The 19935-nt window shown below is 53.3% G+C and overlaps 1 protein-coding gene across 3 annotated transcripts in view; it reads left to right on the top strand.

Moving 5' to 3' along the window:
* Window positions 1-19935, top strand: part of FARP2 (FERM, ARH/RhoGEF and pleckstrin domain protein 2) — a 67381-nt gene that overhangs the window by 10572 nt on the left and 36874 nt on the right. For all 3 annotated transcript variants that reach the window (XR_009245517.1, XM_058665220.1, XM_058665221.1), the window contains exons 2-6: window positions 685-893; window positions 15911-16015; window positions 16456-16498; window positions 17759-17837; window positions 19347-19444. Coding sequence is in view for 2 of the 3 variants with exons in the window: in XM_058665220.1 (XP_058521203.1) it covers window positions 711-893; window positions 15911-16015; window positions 16456-16498; window positions 17759-17837; window positions 19347-19444 (508 nt within the window). In the remaining variant the exon portion in view is untranslated. The remainder of the gene's footprint in view (window positions 1-684; window positions 894-15910; window positions 16016-16455; window positions 16499-17758; window positions 17838-19346; window positions 19445-19935) is intronic.

Genomic DNA, 19935 nt, shown 5'->3' on the forward strand with positions numbered 1-19935 from the left:
AGGCCCCAGCTGAGCTGCTGTTCTCAGCAGCAGCCCCCCTCGCTCCCCATGGCAAGGACTGGCACAGCCTGGCTGCTGTTTGATCTTCGGGCATGGTCGGGGTTGTCATCTGCTCAGTGGACAACGGGAGTTAATAGCATGGTTACTGAGAGGAGAGTGGTCCCTGTTTCCTCATCGAGGCAGTCACGCACTACCCTGCTGAGTCACCTGCAGATCTGACGCATCCACCCCACCCTGAAGAGGTAGGTGTTGGGAAAGCCACAGGAAGTGCAGAGCCAGCACAGTCGCGGCTGCGGCCTCCACCCACCCCTGACTCTGCCCTAGACGCTGTCTACGCTGCACAGTCAGCACAGGTGGGAGTTGCTTCTGTGCACGCCGGGTCACGCAGTACTGCATATGGGGACCTCTGGGCTGGCGGAGGGAGATGGGAGCCTGCCCGGGCGCCTGCCTTTGCGTGATGCAGTGATGGTGTCACTGCTGGTTCGTACGTGTACCTGACCCAGGTGGCCGCTGGGGTGCCGGTCCCGAGACTGCTGCTTGCCATCACCGGCTGCTCCGCCTGAGCGTGTGTCAACAGGAGGGAGTGGTTTGTGACTCTTCCGATGCAGTGATGGACTCAATGGCCGTCTTTGACATGACTTAGTATCCAGACAATGTGACAGTGTGTGTTCTTTTGCTTCACAGGGTTCTTCGCTCTCAGCTGGCAGAGAATGGGGGAGATAGCGGGGACCTACAGAGTCCTGCAGGCAGCCGGGGCACGCCTCGGCACCCAGGCCCCAGGGGGTGTGAGCACCCTTGAGCCTGGGCAGAAGCTTCCACCCAGAGTGCAGGAGAAGCAGCTACAGGTCGGAGTGAAGCTGCTGGACGGCACCGTAGAAGCGTTCAGCATTGAGGTGAGCTGCATGGCGGGTGGGCAGGTCTCGGCTGACCTGGGGGAGTTACTTGGGGCCGGCCTGCGTTGCCCCCCGTGCCTTGGCTCTGCTCTGGATCCCCTTGGGACTGGAGCAGGAGCTGGAGGAGGCCCCCAGTAGTAAATTGCCTGGATGATGTTCAGGGTGGCTGTACGAGGAGCGTGTCTTGGAGGCCCTCCACCCCTAGTGCAGCTGCCTGTGCCCAGTGGCCGGCTGCAGGGATGGCTCTCGTGTTGGGTCTCTGCCTTCCACAGGAGAGCCTCGGGCTTAGCCTGTTGTGGGTACGCAGGCAGTAAACTGACAGATAAAAGATCTCTCTCTGACTCTCCAATGAAATGGAAATAAATATTTTAAAAAGATTCATTTGAAAGGCAGAGGTATAGACAGATCAGGACACTCACATAATCGCCCATCTTCCGATTCTCTAACTGGGTGCACCGGTGAGGGCTGAGCCAGGCCGAAGTCAGTCCCTTCCTCTGGGTCTCCATCATGGGCGCCAGGGCCCAATGTGGGGCCATCCTCCACAGCTTTCCAAGGTGCTTTATCAGGGAGCTTGGTCAGAGGTGGGCAGCTGGGAAGCGAGCTGGCCCCTGCTAATGCAGATCCAAATGTTGGCCAGTGGTGGCATAGGGGTTAGGTGGCTGCCGTCCCCTGGGAGAGCTGGGTGCGTTCCCAGCACGCTGGGAGCTATTGCATGCATTTGGAGAGAACATCAGTGGTGTGAGATCTGTCTGCCTCTGCGTAAGTAAGTAGCATTTAAATAGCTTTTCACACTCTTGCAGGTCTGTTTTGCTTGGGGAGTTGTGTTTAGAAGTTGAGGGAGAGGGCCGGGCATGGTGGCCTAGCGGCTAAAGTCCTCGCCTTGAACACCCGTGATCCCATGTGGGTGCAGCTGCTAATCCCGACAGCCCCGCTTCCCATCCAGCTCCCTGCTTGTGGTCTGGGAAAGCAGTCAAGGATGGCCCAAAGGCTTGGGACCCTGCACCCACATGGGAGACCTAGAAGACGCTCCTGGCTTCGGATCGGTGCAGCCCCGCCATTGCAATCACTTGGGGAGTGAATCATCAGACAGAAGATCTTCCTCTCTGTCTCTCCTCTTCTCTCTGTATATCTGCCTTTCCAATAAAAATAAATCTTTTTTAAAAAATTGTTTAAAAAAAAGAAGTTGGGGGAAATAAGAAGACTGCACCACAGCCAAGTCTGCAAAGACAGACTAAGCCCCCAGCTGCAGAGGCCCCGGCTGCCTGGAGCACCAGAGGACTCCAGCCGAGCCTTATCTGAAGGGAAATCGTGGCTCACCAGGGCACTGTTGACTCAGAGCTGTGGAACCCGTCTGTGCTGAGGCCTTGCCTGCAGGAGGGGGCGGCTGCCACATGTCCTGGCTTGGAGTAAGGCATCTCCGTGTCTGCAGGAGGGGGCGGCCACTGCGGGTCCTGGCTTGGAGTGGGGCATCTCCGTGTCCCGTGGGAGGGGGCGGCCAGTGCGTGTGCTGGCTTGGAGTGGAGCATCTCCGTGTCCCGTGGGAGGGGGCGGCCACTGCGTGTGCTGGCTTGGAGTGGGGCATCTCCGTGTCCCGTGGGAGGGGGCGGCCACTGCGTGTGCTGGCTTGTGGACTGCACAGCTGTGCCCCACACTGGCTGTGTGTCCAGCGTCCCATCCCCCGCAGCTGTACAGGTAGCTGCATTAAGTTTCGCCTTACTCCAAAACTTAATAGCATGGTTGGAACTGAGGCATACCTGCAATGCCACATCCCTTAGGAGCACAAGCTTGAGTCCCAGCTACTTCATATCAGATCCAGGGACTTGCACAAATTTGGAGGACTGGAATGACTGCAGTTTGGCCCAGTCCAGGGCGTTGTGGCCATCAGGCATCAACTAACTGTTGGAAAATCCATTGCTGTGTCCCTAATTTCTCTCTGTCACTCTGCCTTTAAAATGAAGAACTTTTTTAAAAGACACATACGTACAGTTAAAAATTCCACATACTATGTGCTCCTTCTGGAATTGGCTGGGCTGGCTTCACCCACACATCTGGGCCCCAGCAGCAAACTCGCTGTGGGATTCTGTCCTCCATGGGCCACATGCCCTTGCTGGTTCTTCTGCAGAAATGTACTGGAGAAGCAAAGCTTTGAGGGGCACTGTCACCTCCGGCACTGTTTTTTTTTTTTTTTTTTTTAAGATTTATTTTTATTACAAAGTCAGATATACAGAGAGAGGAGGAGAGACAGAGAGGAAGATCTTCCGTCCGATGATTCACTCCTCAAGTGAGCCGCAACGGGCCGGTGCACGCCGATCCGATGCTGGGAACCAGTAACCTCTTCCAGGTCTCCCACGTGGGTGCAGGGTCCCAGTGCATTGGGCCCCGTCCTCAACTGCTTTCCCAGGCCACAAGCAGGGAGCGGGATGGGAAGTGGAGCTTCCGGGATTAGAACCGGCGCCCATATGAGATCCTGGGGCGTTCAAGGCGAGGACTTTAGCCGCTAGGCCACGCCGCCATGCCCACCTCAGGTACTGTTTAGCAGGGGAGCTGAGGCTCTTGGGAGATAGAAGGATTCGAGCTTGGGGGTCAGGGCTCAGGGCTGTGACTGCTCTGGGGACAGGGGTCATGGATGCGGGCTGTGACTGCTTTTGGGCTGCAGGCTCCAGGAAGTGGCTTTACTGCCCCCACTCTGGCTGTAATGTGCCTTGCTCATGAGTCAAGTGGGGTTCCCTTTGGCTGAAACACTTTATTGAGCAGTGGCTGCAGCTCTGCTTCCCTGCTGTTGGTTTCACCTTCTCCCTCAGGAGCAGCCATGTCTTTCCAGGGCATTTTTGAGGTCACCTGGGGTGTGAACGCGTGTGCGGAAGGCCTCTCTGTGTCTCTCCCTGCCTCTCTTCCTCCCCCGATCTCTCCTCTCTCTATAACTGCCTTTCAAATCAGAACAACAGCAACTTGCTTTTAGGGTGAGCATTGTTTCGCTTCAGGTTAAGGCCATCACCAGAGACACTGGCATCCCATAAGAACACACAGTTCAAGTCCCAGCTGCCCCACTTGCATCCACTACCTTGCTAATGTGCCTGGAAAGGCAGCAGAGATGGTCTGAATACTTAGGGCCTTCCTCAAGTACCCCCATTGGACTGGCAGTCAGGGGAGACCCAAATAGAGTACGCTGAGAGTATGTGTGCTCCTGGACGCATCAGCACCCGTGTCCTGTGTCGCCCCACTGCGTGTGTGCTCCTGGACACATCAGCACCCGTGTCCCGTGTCGCCCCACCGCGTGTGTGCTCCTGGACGCATCAGCACCCGTGTCCCGTGTCGCCCCACTGCGTGTGTGCTCCTGGACGCATCATCACCCGTGTCCTGTGTCGCCCCACTGCGTGTGTGCTCCTGGACGCATCAGCACCCGTGTCCTGTGTCGCCCCACTGCGTGTGTGCTCCTGGACGCATCATCATCCATGAGTACCTGTTTCAGTGTGATACAGAAGCAATTAAATAAATTTAATTTTATTAGATTTATTTATTTTTATTGGAAAGGCAGATATATAGAGAGAGGAGGAGAGACAGAGAGGAAGATCTTTCATCCAGTGATTCACTCCCCAAGTGACAGCAACAGCCAGAGCTGCACCAATCCAAAGCCAGGAGCCAGGAGCTCTTCTGGGTCTCCCACACGGGTGCAGGGTCCCAAGACTTTGGGCCGTCCTTGACTGCTTTCCCAGGCCACAAGCAGGGAGCTGGATAGGAATTGGGCTGCCGGGACATGAACCAGTGTCCATATGGGATCCCAGCAGGTTCTAGGCATGGACTTTAGCCACTAGGCACTGCGCTGGGCCCCTAACTTTAAACATCAAGGTCGAGGTTGAGTCGCAGCCTCATTTTTCAGGAAGCAGCGTTTTCTGAGTGTCCGCCCAGCATGCCTGTTGTGTTTCTGCCCTGTGTTGAAAAGTTGTTTGCAGAGCTGTTTGTTGGTCTGCTTTCATGAAGAGGCTCTGCTTGGCAGAGAGCTAAGGGAGCCCAGCTCCAGACTGGCATGTAGACTGTGTGATGATTGCCGGTACTCTGCCTTTTCTAGCCTGTTGCCTCAGTTTGCCAGGCCAGAATGAGCCGAGTTTAACCTTGGCTGCCGGTGCCCCTCCCCACTCCTGTATGGCCTCTGCTGAGGCCAGCTTCCAAGCTCTTGGCTGCCTCCATCAATTTGGGGATGTGGGAGATTCCTAGTTTTGCTAAAAAGAGAGGTTTTTTTTTTGTTGTTTGTTTATTTTCTTTATGCTTTTGAACAATTCTAGCAGAAGGTCAAGGAAATGACATTTGCCACCCTCTTCTGTACAGGAACCTCTGGGTTCTCAGGGTCTTCACACCCACTCCCTGGACAGCCCCTCCCCCACCTAGGGTCTTCACACACACTCCCTGGACAGCCCCTCCCCCACCTAGGGTCTTCACACACACTCCCTGGACAGCCCCTCCCCCACCTAGGGTCTTCACACACACTCCCTGGATGATCCCACCCCTACCTCAGGGTCTTCACACACACTCCCCAGACACCCTCCTCTCAATAACCCCTGGGTTCTCAGAGTATTCACACCCACTCCCCAGACAGCCCCTACCTCCTGTGTCAGAGACCCCTGGGTTCTCACCTGCACCTCTAGGAGCAACTTCAGTTTAATTTCCCTCCAGCTCTTCTCCATTTGGTGTGTCAGGCCTTTTGGTAAAATTTGATTTCTGGAAGCCATCTTTTTAATTTATCTTTTTACTTTTTGTTTCTATTTCTTTTTTAAAAATCTCTTCCTATAAATATGAGAATCTCTTATTTTTATTATTTGAAAGCCGGAGGCACAGAGACTCTTCTTCCACTGACACCCTGTAAATGTCTGCAAAAGCCCGAGTGGGCCAGGCTGAAGCCGGGGGCCTGGAGCTCCATCTGGTCTCCCACGTGAGGAGCAGGGGCTGCCTGAGCCACCACTGCTCTCCCCAGATGCATTGGCAGGGGTGGAGTGCAGGTGAGCAGTGGGACAGGATGCAGCCGGAAGCAGGAACTCCATCAAAGTCGGCTATGGGGTGGAGCCAGAAAGCAGTGCACCCAGCATCCAGCGTACTGGCTCCTAGAAAGGGGGACACTGACTCAGGTGCCTGCTCCCGGACTGCGAAATAACAGAAATACCCATGAGATGCAGGGACTCACTCCTAGGAAGGGGACACTGCGAAGCGAGGCACCAGGGCAGCTGAGCCTAGGCTGAGGAGAGACTCTAGCCAGCGCTCCTGATTCCACAGGGGCTGGGCTACTCTGCACAGCAACGAAAGAGCAAAAGCTGCTGAGTGGGGGCAGCAGGGGGCAGAGCAGGGTGGGTGGACAGCCCAGAACCGGCCAGGCCTAGCATGGAGCTGACAGCTTGTTTCCTAGGGTGTTGGAGGTAGATGTGTGCAGGTGATCTTGTGCCTGTGGACGCTGCCTGAACCTCGGTTGTTCCTGTGTGTGCTGGGCCACAGCCTCAGGGCAGGGAGTGGCCCAAGAGCTCTCACTGTGGTTCCACTGTAACATAGAATATTCTAGAAGGAACTCCAGTGCTGATCTCATTCTGACACGAGGGAAGTCTCAGTGGAGATGTGGGCAGCAGTGACTTGGTGGAGAGCTGTGCGTGGGCCCAGGACAGAGCACCAAGAACTGCCAACAGCCCTGCACACAAAGGATAAAGAGGCTGCTGTGGGCCTCCATCCAGGCGGTGTCTTGTGGCCACTGCCTGTGGGTTCCCAGCAATGTGCCTGTGTCAGCATTGGAGGACTTGGCCCAGTTTCCTTCTCTTAGTGTTCCCTGCAGCTGTCGGCACCCGCCTAGGTTGCCTTGTACCTAGGCAAATGCCACGCTGCCAGCAGGCATTTTTGGCCTGGCTTATGCCAAATCTATTTTAACTGAACTAGTAACTGAACTAGCATGGTTGCCTATTGTTTGTGGCAAGATTGGCAACAATTCAGAACTGTTGAACTATCAAAACCACTTGAACAAGACCCTCGGAACATGCCCCACATCCGGGACCTGGGATGGGTGGGAGACTGGGTGGGGCTTCTCCTTTAATATCTCCCTCTACCTCGGATACATGAAGGAAACAATGTGGAAATAATAGTCTTACCCACTTTCCTGTAGCCCTTGAACCTTTTTACCCTGATTAACTATGTAAAGATTTTCAAAAGTATAATTTCAAAAATGGAAAAAGTTAAAAGAGAGAGAGAGAGACAAGGAGAGACAAGTGGCCAGAACAGCCAGAAGTTAGCCAATCCAAAGCCGGGAGCTTCTTCTAGGTCTCCCACTAGGATGCAGGAGCCCTGGGATTTGAGCTGTCTTCTGCTTCTTTTCCAGGCCATAAGCCAGAGAGCTTGATGGGAAGTGGAGCAGCCGGGACATAGACTAGCATCCATATGGGATGCTGGCACCATAGGCAGAGGCTTAGTCTATTACACCACCATACCTAGCACAGGCTAATCATTTGCCTGCAGTGCCAGCATCCTGTATGGACGCTGGTCCAAGTCTGCTTATAGAGCCCCTTGCTTATGGCCTGGGATGGCAGTGGAGGATGGCTCTAGTCCTCAGGTTCTTGTATCCAGTGTGAGAGACTGGCAGGAGGCTCCTGGCTCCTGGTTTTCAAATTGGCTCAGCTCCAGTCATTGCGGCCATTCGGGGAATGATCTCTGTGTATTTCTCCCTGTGTAACTTTACCTCATAAATAAAATTAAATATATTTTTTAAAGGTTTATTTATTTTTATTGCAAAGTCAGATATACAGAGAGGAGGAGAGACAGAGAGGAAGATCGTCTGATGATTCACTCCTCAAGTGAGCCGCAACGGCCGGTGCTGCGCCAATCCAAAGCCGGGAACCTGGAACCTCCTCCGGGTCTCCCATGCAGGTGCAGGGCCCCAAAGCATTGGGCCGTCCTCGACTGCTTTCCCAGGCCACAAGCAGGGAGCTGCATGGGAAGTGGAGCTGCTGGGATTAGAACCGGCACCCATATGGGATCCCGGGGCTTTCAAGGTGAGGACTTTAGCCTCTAGGCCACGCCGCCGTGCCCAAAATTAAACATTTTTTTAAAAGATTTATTTTATTTATTTTTATTGAAAAGGCAGATATACAGAGAGGAGGAGAGACAGAGAGGAAGATCTTCCGTCCGATGATTCACTCCCCAAGTGGCTGCAACGGCCAGTGCTGTGCCGATCCAAAGCCAGGAGCCAGAACTTCTTTCCAGGTCTCCTATGCAGGTGCAGGGTCCCAATGCTCTGGGCCGTCCTCGACTGCTTTCTCAGGCCACAAGCAGGGAGCTGAATGGGAAGCGGGGCTGCCGGGATTAGAACTGGCGCCCATATGGGATCCCAGCATGTTCAAGGCGAGGACCTTAACCACTACGCTATTGCACTGGGCCCTGTTTGTTTTGTTTTAAAGATATGTGAAGGATGCTAGGTGGGGACATGTGCCCAGACCCCAAAAGATGCTGCACCCCTGCACGGTGGGGAAGGGCTGCAGATTGCCCGGTGATGGATCTGGTGACATGTTGGAGTGGGGGCCACTGAGGTTATGTTTGACAGGCAAGGGGTGACTTTGGGGGACTTCCACAAACCATGCCACTGCACTGTCAGGTAGGTGAGGGAGCAGGGACAGAGTGGTTTAGAGAGGAGAAACCAGAGGGCATGTCTGAGTCAAGCCAAGGCACCAACACTTGTGGGAGTCCTGGGCTGACCTGAGTAGCATTGTCCTCTGCCCATCAGTACCCATGAAAGCTGGGGCTAGAGACATGCCTGGCTGGGCTAGGCTGCAGTCCCCACCCGTGAGTATGAGCTAGGCTGCAGTCCTCACCCTCAGTGTGGGCTAGGCTGCAGTCCCCACCCGTGAGTGTGGGCTAGGCTGCGGTCCTCACCCGTGAGTGTGAGCTAGGCTGCGGTCCTCACCCTTAGTGTGAGCTAGGCTGCGGTCCCCACCCGTGAGTGTGGGCTAGGCTGCGGTCACCACCCATGAGTGTCGGAGCAGGGTGTAGGCCACATCAAGCTGGGCTGCAGCACTGACCAGAATGTGGAATGACCAGGTCTAGGGCTGATTCTGTAGGGAATTTTTGGGCTCACCTCTGTGAGACTACAGCACCTGCTGGTTACACAGGAGCTGGGGTTAATGGCAGGCCAGGCTGGATTGCAGAACTCACACACTTGGAGAGCTGGGGCTGGGAGGAAGCTGGATTGGGTCAGGATACAACACCTACCAGCATGAGCCGAGACTGGGGGAGGCCATGCCAGGCTGTGCTGAAGTACCTACAAGCACATGTAAAATCTGGTCTGGCAATGGACCCAGTAGGGGGATTAGGGAACTCCCCTGCTAGGCTGTAGCACCCACTGGTGAGCATGAGAGCCAGGGCTGAGAGCAGGTCAGGCTGGATCAATCCATATTATACACTGGCATGATTAAGATCCAAGGTGGGGGCCTGGCACGGTGGCCTAGCAGCTAAAGTCCTCGCTTTAAACACCTCGGGATCCCATATGGGCAACAGTTCTAATCCCGTCAGCTCTGTTTCCCGTTCAGCTCCCTGCTTGTGGCCTGGGAAAGCAGTCGAGGATGGTCCAAAGCCTTGGGACCCTGCACCTGTGTGGGAGACCTGGAAGAAGTTCTGGCTCCTGGCTTCAGATCAGTGCAGTCCCAGCCGTTGTGGTCACTTGGGGAGAGAATCATCGGACAGAAGATCTTCCTCTCTGTCTCTGCTCCTCTCTGTATATCTGCCTTTTCAATAAAAATAAATAAAGCTTAAAAAAAAAAATCCAGGATGGGGTGCAGGCCAGGCCAGGTTTGGGCTTCAACACCTGCCTGTTTCACTTCAGGGCTGGGAGTAGGTTAGGCTACTGCACCAGCCATCAGGAGCTGGGACTGGGGGTAGGCTGGGCTGAACCAGGCTGCAGCATCTGCTGGCAAACACCAACAATGGGGATGAGCCATCTCAGACTGACCTGCAGCACCTGCCACTATGGCAAGTCCCAGGGCTGGGAGGAGGCCTGGTAGGAGAACTCCAGGGACCTGCTGGGCCGCTATTCCACTGCTGAGTGTGGTCTCCCCACACAGTGTCCTCACCTCTGTCCATCCCCTAGTGTGTGGTCTCCCCACACAGTGTCCTCACCTCTGTCCATCCCCTAGTGCGTGGTCTCCCCACACAGTGTCCTCACCTCTGTCCAGCCCCTAGTGCGTGGTCTCCCCACACAGTGTCCTCACCTCTGTCCAGCCCCTAGTGCGTGGTCTCCCCACACAGTGTCCTCACCTCTGTCCAGCCCCTAGTGCGTGGTCTCCCCACACAGTGTCCTCACCTCTGTCCAGCCCCTAGTGCGTGGTCTCCCCACACAGTGTCCTCACCTCTGTCCAGCCCCTAGTGCGTGGTCTCCCCACACAGTGTCCTCACCTCTGTCCAGCCCCTAGTGCGTGGTCTCCCCACACAGTGTCCTCACCTCTGTCCAGCCCCTAGTGCGTGGTCTCCCCACACAGTGTCCTCACCTCTGTCCAGCCCTAGTGCGTGGTCGCCACACGGTGTTCTCACCTCTGTCCAACCTCTCTGTGTATAGTGTCACATACAGAATGCTGCATATGCTTTGTCAGCCATACTGCTTCACTGGCATCTAGAGGGAGCACAGGACACACTGTGTGAGGTGTGAGTGTGTACAGGGCACAGTGTGTGAGGTGTGAGTGTGTACAGGGCTCAGTGTGTGAGGTGTGAGTGTGTACAGGGCACAGTGTGTGAGGTGTGAGTGTGTACAGGGCGCAGTGTGTGAGGTGTGAGTGTGTACAGGGCACGGTGTGTGAGTGTGTACCGGACACACTGTGTGAGGTGTGAGTGTGTACAGGGCACAGTGTGTGAAGTGTGAGTGTGTACAGGGCACAGTGTGTGAGGTGTAAGTGTGTACAGGGCACGGTGTGTGAGTGTGTACAGGACACACTGAGGTGTGAGTGTGTATAGGGCACAGTGTGTGAGTGAGTGAGTGTGTACAGGGCACAGTGTGTGAGGTGTGAGTGTGTACAGGGCACAGTGTGTGAGGTGTGAGTGTGTACAGGGCACGGTGTGTGAGTGTGTACAGGACACACTGTGTGAGGTGTGAGTGTGTATAGGGTACAGTGTGTGAGTGAGTGAGTGTGTACAGGGCACAGTGTGTGAGGTGTGAGTGTGTACAGGACACACTGTGTGAGGTGTGAGTGTGTACAGGGCACAGTGTGTGAGGTGTAAGTGTGTACAGGGCACGGTGTGTGAGTGTGTACCGGACACACTGTGTGAGGTGTGAGTGTGTACAGGGCACAGTGTGTGAAGTGTGAGTGTGTACAGGGCACAGTGTGTGAGGTGTAAGTGTGTACAGGGCACGGTGTGTGAGTGTGTACAGGACACACTGAGGTGTGAGTGTGTATAGGGTACAGTGTGTGAGGTGTGAGTGTGTACAGGGCACAGTGTGTGAGTGTGTACAGGACACACTGTGTGAGGTGTGAGTGTGTACAGGACACACTGTGTGAGGTGTGAGTGTGTACAGGGCACAGTGTGTGAGGTGTGAGTGTGTACAGGACACAGCCTGTGGCTTCTGATTCCTTCATGTCCCTACTCATCTCTGTCCATATCTCTGCATCCAGCCCCCCGTAAGTTACTCCTTGATTTCCTGGTCCCCAGCTCCTCTCTTGTTAACCATTTGGATCCTCTGCCCTTTTTGTCTTTTGAGCTGTGTTTTTAGAGCTGTAGATTTTCAGCCCAGCAGAGTAATTCAAGCAAATAGCCTCCCCTTCAAGTCCTGACATTTGGCATTGGTTTGTGTCCCAGCTGCTCCACTATGTTTGTTTGTTTGTCTGTTTGTTTTTTTAATTGGAAGTCAGATACACAGAGAGAAGGAAAGACAGAAAAAGACCTCCTGCCCACTGGTTCACGCCCCAAGTGTTCGCAGTGGCCAGAACTGAGCCAATCTGAAGTCAGGAGCCAGGAGCCTCTCCCAGGTCTCCCATGCAGGTACAGAGTCCCAAGGCTTTGGGTCTTCCTCGACTGCATTCTCAGGCCACAAGCAGGGAGCTGGATGGGAAGTGGAGCTGTCGGGACTAGAACCAGTGCCCATATGGGACCCCCAGCACCTGCAAGGTGAGGATCTACCAGGCCATCATGCCAGCCCAAAATAGATATTAATATTAATATTAATAATTTTTAAATATTTATTTGTCTTTATTGCAAAGTCAGATAAACAGAGAGGAGGAGAGACAGAGAGGAGGAGAGACAGAGAGGAAGACCTTCCGTCCGATGATTCACTCCCCAAGTGACCACAATGGCCGGTGCTGTGCTGATCTGAAGCCAGGAGCCAGGAGCTTCCTCCAGGTCTCCCTCGCGGATGCATGGTCCCAAGGTTTTGGGCCGTCCTCGACTGCTTTCCCAGGCCACAAGCAGGGAGTTGGATGGGAAGTGCAGTTGCTGGGATTAGAACCGTCACCCATATGGAATCCCAGCACATTCAAGGCAAGGACTTTAGCCACTAGGCCACCGTGACAAGCCCTAAAAATTCTTTTTTTTTTTTTTTGTCTGTTAAACTACATTTATTTCATTTTGTGACACAGTTTCATAGGCTCTAGGATTCCCCCAAACCCTCTCCCCACATTGAATTCCTCCATATTGTTACAGTAGTACAGATCATAACCAGTCATGATTCCTTCATTGTGGGCATGGACCATGCAGAGTCCAGCATCTTACTGTCCAGATAAATTCAACAGTTTCATTGGGAGACCATCCCTGGCCTAAAAGTAGGGCTGGCAGAATATCATCCTCTCCAATGAAAAGCCCCTACACAATTTCAACAGAAATTTACAACATCATGAAACGAATTGACATGGTAGTGAGTGACCAGTATGTTAGAAAATGCAAGTTCTTAACCACATCCTGTGACTACTTCATTGACATCTCAATTATAGTTTATACACAACCGGCAGCTATACACCTTAAAATAGTTATTTGGTACTATTCAGCTGTCTCGTGTCTATTTTCATTTATATATTTAGCAGCTTAAAGTATTCAAGTGTGATTTCTACTGAACTACGCGAAATTTGGGATAGTTCAAACAGGTTTATACTTCAAACAAGCCGTATGTTAACAATTGAGGAGCAAAACAGTTTTAGGAGGGGTGTGCAGAGAAATCTTCAGTACCTTAGTGAGGAGTAACGAATCTTTGTGTCTTACCTAGTTAGGTATATGTGAGGCCAAACTGACTGTTTTCTGTCTGTTTTAAGCTTTCCTTATTCGACTCTGTTTATCTGATCTAATTTTGGGGGGTTCCGGAGCGACCTTAATGGTCCTTGCAAGAGAGGGTGGGGAGCCAAAGTTGGAACTGAGTTAGGACCAGAGAAAGCTCCCCTCCTGAGTCCAGAAGGAAGTTTACTGTTCTGTTTCTGAGGACTGCTCAGGGCTCCTGGCTGTTGTTCTGATGACATTTGATCCTGTGAGGAAGGATCTGGGCTTCTTCCATCCTTTGTGGGAGATCCGATAGGGAATGGATGACCTCAGAGTTCTCGGCCTGCAAGGGTGCTCCAGTTCCCCGTGGTCTTGGCAGATGGGATATAGTCCTTGGTGCCCGTACTGATAGTCCTTGGTGAGGATCCAGGAGTCTCCAGGCTTGGGATATAAGCCTTCCCCTGTCCTCCTGCTCCACTCTGGGGACCCCCCGGCTCTGTGCATATGGCCTACTGTTAAGGGGCTGTCAGGGTCGCTCTTGGAACCCACTGTATGCCTTAATAGTTTTTGCTAATGTCTAATGCAGATTCGAGGCTGCTGTCTGTGAGTTACCTGTTACAATCTTGATAGGTTATACTTAACATCTTCCTCACATGCTCTAAGAAAGTGGAAGATTTCTCTGCTCTCCTAACCCGTTACGGGATAACATAGGGTATTAAAAGCATATCAGGGCTCGGCAGCGTGGCCTAGTGGCTAAGGTCCTCGCCTTGATCCCATATGGCCGCTGGTTCTAATCCCGGCAGCTCCACTTCCTCTCTATCTCTCCTCCTCTCAGTATATCTGACTTTGTAATAAAAATAAAATAAATCTTTAAAAAAAAAAAAAAGCATATCAGGGGGCCCTGTGGCGTGGCCTAGCGGCTAAAGTCCTCGCCTTGAAACCCCGGGATCCCATATGGGCACCGGTTCTAATCCCGGCAGCTCCACTTCCCATCCAGCTCCCTGCTTGTGGCCTGGGAAAGCAGTCAAGGACGGCCCAATGCTTTGGGACCCTGCACCTGCGTGGGAGACCTGGAAGAGGTTACTGGTTCCCAGCATCGGATCGGCGCGCACCGGCCTGTTGCTGCTCACTTGGGGAGTGAAACATCGGATGGAAGATCTCTCTGTCTCTCCTCCTCTCTGTATATCTGGCTTTCCAATAATAACAAATCTTTAAAAAAAAAAAAAAGCATATCAGGTTTTTCAATTCTTTGATGTAGATTACAGGCAATTTGTCTTTCATTGATTGATCTGTTGGCCTTCCAGACTGGTGTGTGCTCCTAACTTTTGGCAAGCATCTGGGGAGTGACCAGTTAACAGAAGATGTGTGTGTGTGTGTGTGTGTGTGTGTGTGTGTGTGTGTGTGTGTGACTGACTCCTCCTGTCTCTGTTGTTCTGCCTTCCATATAAATAAATATTAAATAAATGTTGCTTTTGGAGATGATGTACCGTCTGAAATGGAAGCCTTGTTCCCATAACCGAGCTGTGGTTCTGGGATGGGCCTGAGTGCATCAGGTTGCTGGTGGCATGGGTCCCAGACCGCTTACTTCATATGATCAGGAGGAGTTTCATCAGAGGCAGGCTGGGTTCAGGAGGGCACACTGCCTTTGCAGGAATTTGTAGGTGGCCTCTGTGTAGGTCGCAGTTGTCCACAGCCGCCCTGCACTGTGCCGAGCTCAGGGTGCTCACTCTTCCAGTGTTGGTGTTGCTGTTCTGTGGTGGCATCTCAGCCTCTGAGTTTTATCTTAGAGGGCTTTCACACCTACTGAAAGGCCAGATGGATGTCTGGGATTCCTGCCGGGGCTTACCCAGAACAGCTCTTGTAGCTTGCCCGTCATGCTCTCTGGAGTCCTTCACCATGCAGTCAGTTGGCATCTTCCCTGAGAAACTGGTAGGACCTAGCCTCCTGCAGACACTGCCAAGCAAAGGCGATGTTCGCACCCTCGGTCAGGGGGCTTGCCTTGGAGTGTGAAAACACACCTGTCTTTCATAAGGATGCTTGTGTTAGTTTCAAAGGCAGGGTGATGGAGAACTGGAGAGAGACATCTTCCATCATTAATTCATTCATAAAAGTCAGGAGCCAGGAGCTACACCCAAGTCTCTCCCATGGATGCAAGGGCCCAGGCACTTGGACCTTAGCAGGGAGCTGCTTTGGAAGTGGAGTGGCTGGAACTCAGACGGTACCAGCATCACAGACCGTGCCCCACCCACACACCAGAACACTGTTCTAGTCCACTCTCCCCTCATTCAGCTGAGTGCCACCAGATGATCCATTGGCTGAGTGTTCTGGGAACCAGGGACCGAAAGAGCAATGCTCTCAGGAGCTGTCACAGCTGTCTGATGTTGGCTGAAGTAGCCTGGAGTCTAAAAGCACAGACAGCATGAGTGAAAAGACGCTCAGAACACTTAACTGAGCCCTGTCTGGTATTGCTTGTTTTGAAAGAGTTACAGAGAAAGAAAGAACTTCCATCTGTTGTCCCACTCCTTAGATGTTTGCAGTGGCCAGGGTTGGGCCAGGCCCACTTGGACCACCACCCGCCCCTTTCCCAGGCCATTGACAGGCAGTTGGATCAGAAATGGAACTGCTAGAACTCGAATCAGGGCCCATAAGGGATGCTGACCGTACAGATGGAGGCTTTGCTCACTGTGGCACCGTGCCGGCGTCCCAGGAGTTTCATTTCCTTGTAGCAGAGTTTCTGAGTCCTAGCAGAACGAAGGCGAGATGAAACAGGGCTGTGTGGGAGGAAGCACTTCTGCCGCCATGTTCATGAATTTGCCTTCTCTCACCCTCTGCTACAGCCCAAGAGCGATGGCCAGACTTTGCTGAACCTCGTGTGGAGGCGCTTGAATCTGACCGAGTGTGACTACTTCGGGCTGGAGTTTCAGAGTGCCCAAGGCTGCTGGGTAGGTGGTCGTGGTGTTTGGACAGCTGTAGAGTGTGGGTACCCAAAGCGCCCACCCAGATAGCCTGTCCGCCTCTCACCTACGCCTGGCCTTGCCTCCCACCCCAGCCCACATTGTCATTAGCACGTAGCCAAACAAGCCCTGTTCTGTGTTGTAAGAATGGCCTTGAGTCTCATGGTCTCCTAACAGTGGCATGGGAGTAAGCTGACTTTACAGAGGTGGCTGGGTGGCCTCCCACACGCCCTGGGCAGTGTCTGCCAGAAGACATGGGTCGCCTGTCTGTGGTGGGGGCCCTTTCTGCTGCCACCTCAGCTTGCTGCATGTGCAGCCGACGTCCGAGAGGAGGGTGACCTCTCTCGCTGCGATGCGTTTAGCAGTCTTCGTACCCTCGCTGACGGAACATGCTACTCACTGGACTGTCCCCGTGCGTTCCTCCACAGGTCTGGCTGGAACCTGTGAAACCCTTCGGCCGGCAAGTGCCCAGTAAGTCCTCTGCGCGGCCCTCTTGCACACTGCTCCCGGAAAGAGCCTAGTTTTGGGGGGTTCGTTGCCATCGCCTAGCAGATATGTTTGTTGGTCCAAGCTACAGTAGGAGGGTGCTCAGAGGGTCCCCAGGTGCTTGCCTCAGATCTGTGGGTAACAGGATTTGCTGTCTGGAAACAGCTGAGTTTCTGACCAACATACGAAAGCCTGTGGGTAGTGTCCAGCCAGGAGGGAGGAGACGTTTCCTCTTTTAACTAGCATTGTAATAGCTAAATAGTTATTATTGCTCTGTATTCATAAAAGCAATTGTAATCATGAGTGTGATTATTAAATTTGGGAAATTAAAGTGTGTAGTAATGTTCATTAGTTGTCTAGGTGAGGAATTCTTCAAGATGAAGTCACTACTGCTCCAAATCTCCTGCACTGTTTGGGTGCAAGTCACCCTGCTGAGCACAGTCCTCCCAGAGGCTCGCCGCTGCTCTGGCTGCAAAAGAGCTCTGGATTTTTGTTGCTGTTGTTTTGTTTTGTTTTGTTTTTGGTTGGAAACTGTTCCGATTAGCACTTCAGTGATGTTAACGTTTTTTTTTCCCACTAAAGTATAGAAAGGTTTTAGAAATAATGTAGGTTTTTACTACTAATAATACTAATAATATAAATACCCTAACTTTTTGTTGGTCACTTTTAATCCTAAAATATAAACCAAAGGGCCGGACTTGTAGTACAACAGGTTAAGCCAGCGCCTACAATGCCAGCACCTAAGGGTGAAAGGGTGAGGGTTCCTATCCTGGCTGCTCCACTTCCCCTCCAGCTCGCTGCCAATGCACCTGGGAAAGCAGCAGAGCACAGCCCTGTGCGTGGGCCCCTGCACCCACGTGGCAGATGTGGGAGCAGCTCCTAGTCTCCACCTGACCCAGCCCTGGCTGTAAGCCATCGGGAGAGAACCAGCAAATGGAGCATCTCTCTTTTCCACTCGCTCTTTTTTCCTCTCTCTCTGCTTTTCAGATAAGCCCTTAAAAGTACACTCTAAGCAGACTTGTATTTCAGAATCCTGACGTACTCAGTTTCCCGAGGCTTCTCTGCTTCATGTAGATCCATCGCCCTCCTCAGCTGTCCCCGTGTGGCCAACATCGGAGGCGCCTGCTTAGCGTCCCCTCCCTCAGATCTGCGGCAGTACGCAGCTCCAGCCGCTCCAGCCCGGTTACTCAGTGAGAAGAGATCACAGGTTGGCCTTCTTTGTGAAGTTTACCATTCTTCTCATAGGACCAAGGACCACAGTGCTTCGCCTGGCTGTAAAATTTTTCCCTCCTGATCCTGGTCAGTTGCAGGAAGAATACACAAGGTAAAGGGCTGGGAGCTGCTGTCCAGGGGCTGATGGCCACAACACACAGCTCATGGAAGGGTTGGCTGCAGGGCTACGTCTGTGGCACCGTGTATAAAGCTGCCGCCTGTGGCGCCAGCACCCCATGTGGGTGTCGGTTCTGATCCAGCTCCCTGCTAAGGCACCTGGGAAAGCAGCAGGAGACGGCCCATCTGCTGAAGCCCCTGCACCCACATGGGGGACCTGGCTCAAGTGCCTGGCTCCTGACTTCCACCAGGCCCAGCCCTGGCTTGTTGCAGTCATCTGAGGAGTGAGCCAGTGAATCAAAGATTTCTCTTTGTGCATGTGTGAGTGTGTCCTCGTCTCTCTGTAATAAAGAAATCTTAAAACATCAAAAGATGAGACCAGCACTGTGGCACAGCGGTAAAGCTTCTGCCTGTGGCGTCAGCATCTCATATGGATGCCCGTTTGAATCTGAGCTGCTCTACTTCTAATTCAGCTCCCTGCTAAATCACCTAGGAAAACAGGAGAGATTGGCCAAGTGCCTGGGCCCCTGCACCCATGGGAGAGACCAGGATGAAGCTCCTGGCTGCTGTTTCTGCCTGCTGGCCCAGCCTCAGCTGTTGGCAGCCATCTGGGAGTGAGCCAGAAGATGGAAGATCTCTCACTCTCTGCCTTTCAAATAAATTAATCTTAAAAAGAAAAAAAAAAAAAGGAAAGAGTGAGCGAGCCTGGTGCACACTGCGTAAGAGGAGTGGCCTCCTGTCGTGACAGACGGACGTCCGGTCCTACATGCTGACAGTGCAGTCACAGCCACATATGACCCTAGGGTCCATCACACTTGTTCCTGACCCTGCTGTCCCCACACTGCCTGCATGTCGCTGGCATCTGAGCAGTGACATGGAGCGCAGAGGCACCATGTGGTAAGGCTGTGTCCAGGGATGCCTGACCGGTTGGACTTGTGGTGGATGCTGTCTTCTCACGCGTGAGTGTGTCTGGGACTTGCAGTCTTACAGAAAATGCTGGTGGCCATGAGATCACTGTGTCCACAGGCCTACACGTCTCAGTGTTTTGGAGTGTGTAGTAGCTGTAATCGCTTGCTCAAGAACCCAAGCCCCAACCGCGTAGGGATGTGTGTGGGTCCGCGTAGGGATGTGTGTTTGCAACCTCGTAACAGACTCCACTAGTACTTGTAGTATTTGCCATGCAGTGAAAGGATACATACATTTTGAGATTTATTCTTTGGCTGCACTCGGATCCTAGCCGAGACCATGCGCTATCAGTCTGTTGGACTGAATCACATTGGATCCATGCAGAATTGCAAGTGGCTTTTTTTGTGTAACAGTCCCAGGGGAGTGCGCACAGCCATGGCTCTCTCCCTGATGGCCTGGGCAAGGGAGCCAGTCGCCCACACTAGGGATCTCCTGTGTGAGAGGCACCTGTGACTTGGCCTCTTGTGTGCAGGCGCTGCCTCGTGCTGGCTGCCAGCTGAGCTGGGGTTGACAGTTGCTTGTTTTGAATCCCCTCTAGGTACTTGTTCGCCCTGCAGCTCAAGAGAGACCTGCTGGAGCAACGTTTGGTCTGTGCCGACACCACCGCAGCCCTGCTCACATCCCATCTTCTGCAGTGTCAGTACCCGGCTGCCAGCACAACTCAAGTGCACAGGGGCAGGGCACCTGCCCGGGGAGGGGCATGCACAGGCCAGCCAGCTACACACACACACCACTGAGACCTAGGCCTCAGCATGTCTGTGTGCCCTAAAACAGGCCTCCCTGGGGGCAGTGACTGCCGCCCCAACTGGTTAAACATCAGGCAGGATGCGGGGTGCTTCCTCAGCATCTCACAGGGAGCAGGGCGTGGTTCAGAAGTGAAGAGGCAGCCGTGAGGGGCAGAGCAGGCGCCCGGGGGAAGCTCGGAGGGATGGCCCTGCCGAGGCCTCGCGCAGCCACTGGCATCAGCACACACACTGCTGCTGGGCTGGAGGCTGGCCAGGTTCTCCAGCGAGGTCTCACTGGGGACAGACGGTGTCAGCAGGACACCCAGCAGGAGCCCAGCTGCAGGCCTGTGGCCTTTTCCCAGAATCATCCTCTGCAGACAGCAAATTCCACAGGCCTCGTTG

The sequence above is a fragment of the Ochotona princeps genome, chromosome 5, assembly GCF_030435755.1.
Source record: "Ochotona princeps isolate mOchPri1 chromosome 5, mOchPri1.hap1, whole genome shotgun sequence".
In the NCBI taxonomy this organism is placed as follows: domain Eukaryota; kingdom Metazoa; phylum Chordata; class Mammalia; order Lagomorpha; family Ochotonidae; genus Ochotona; species Ochotona princeps.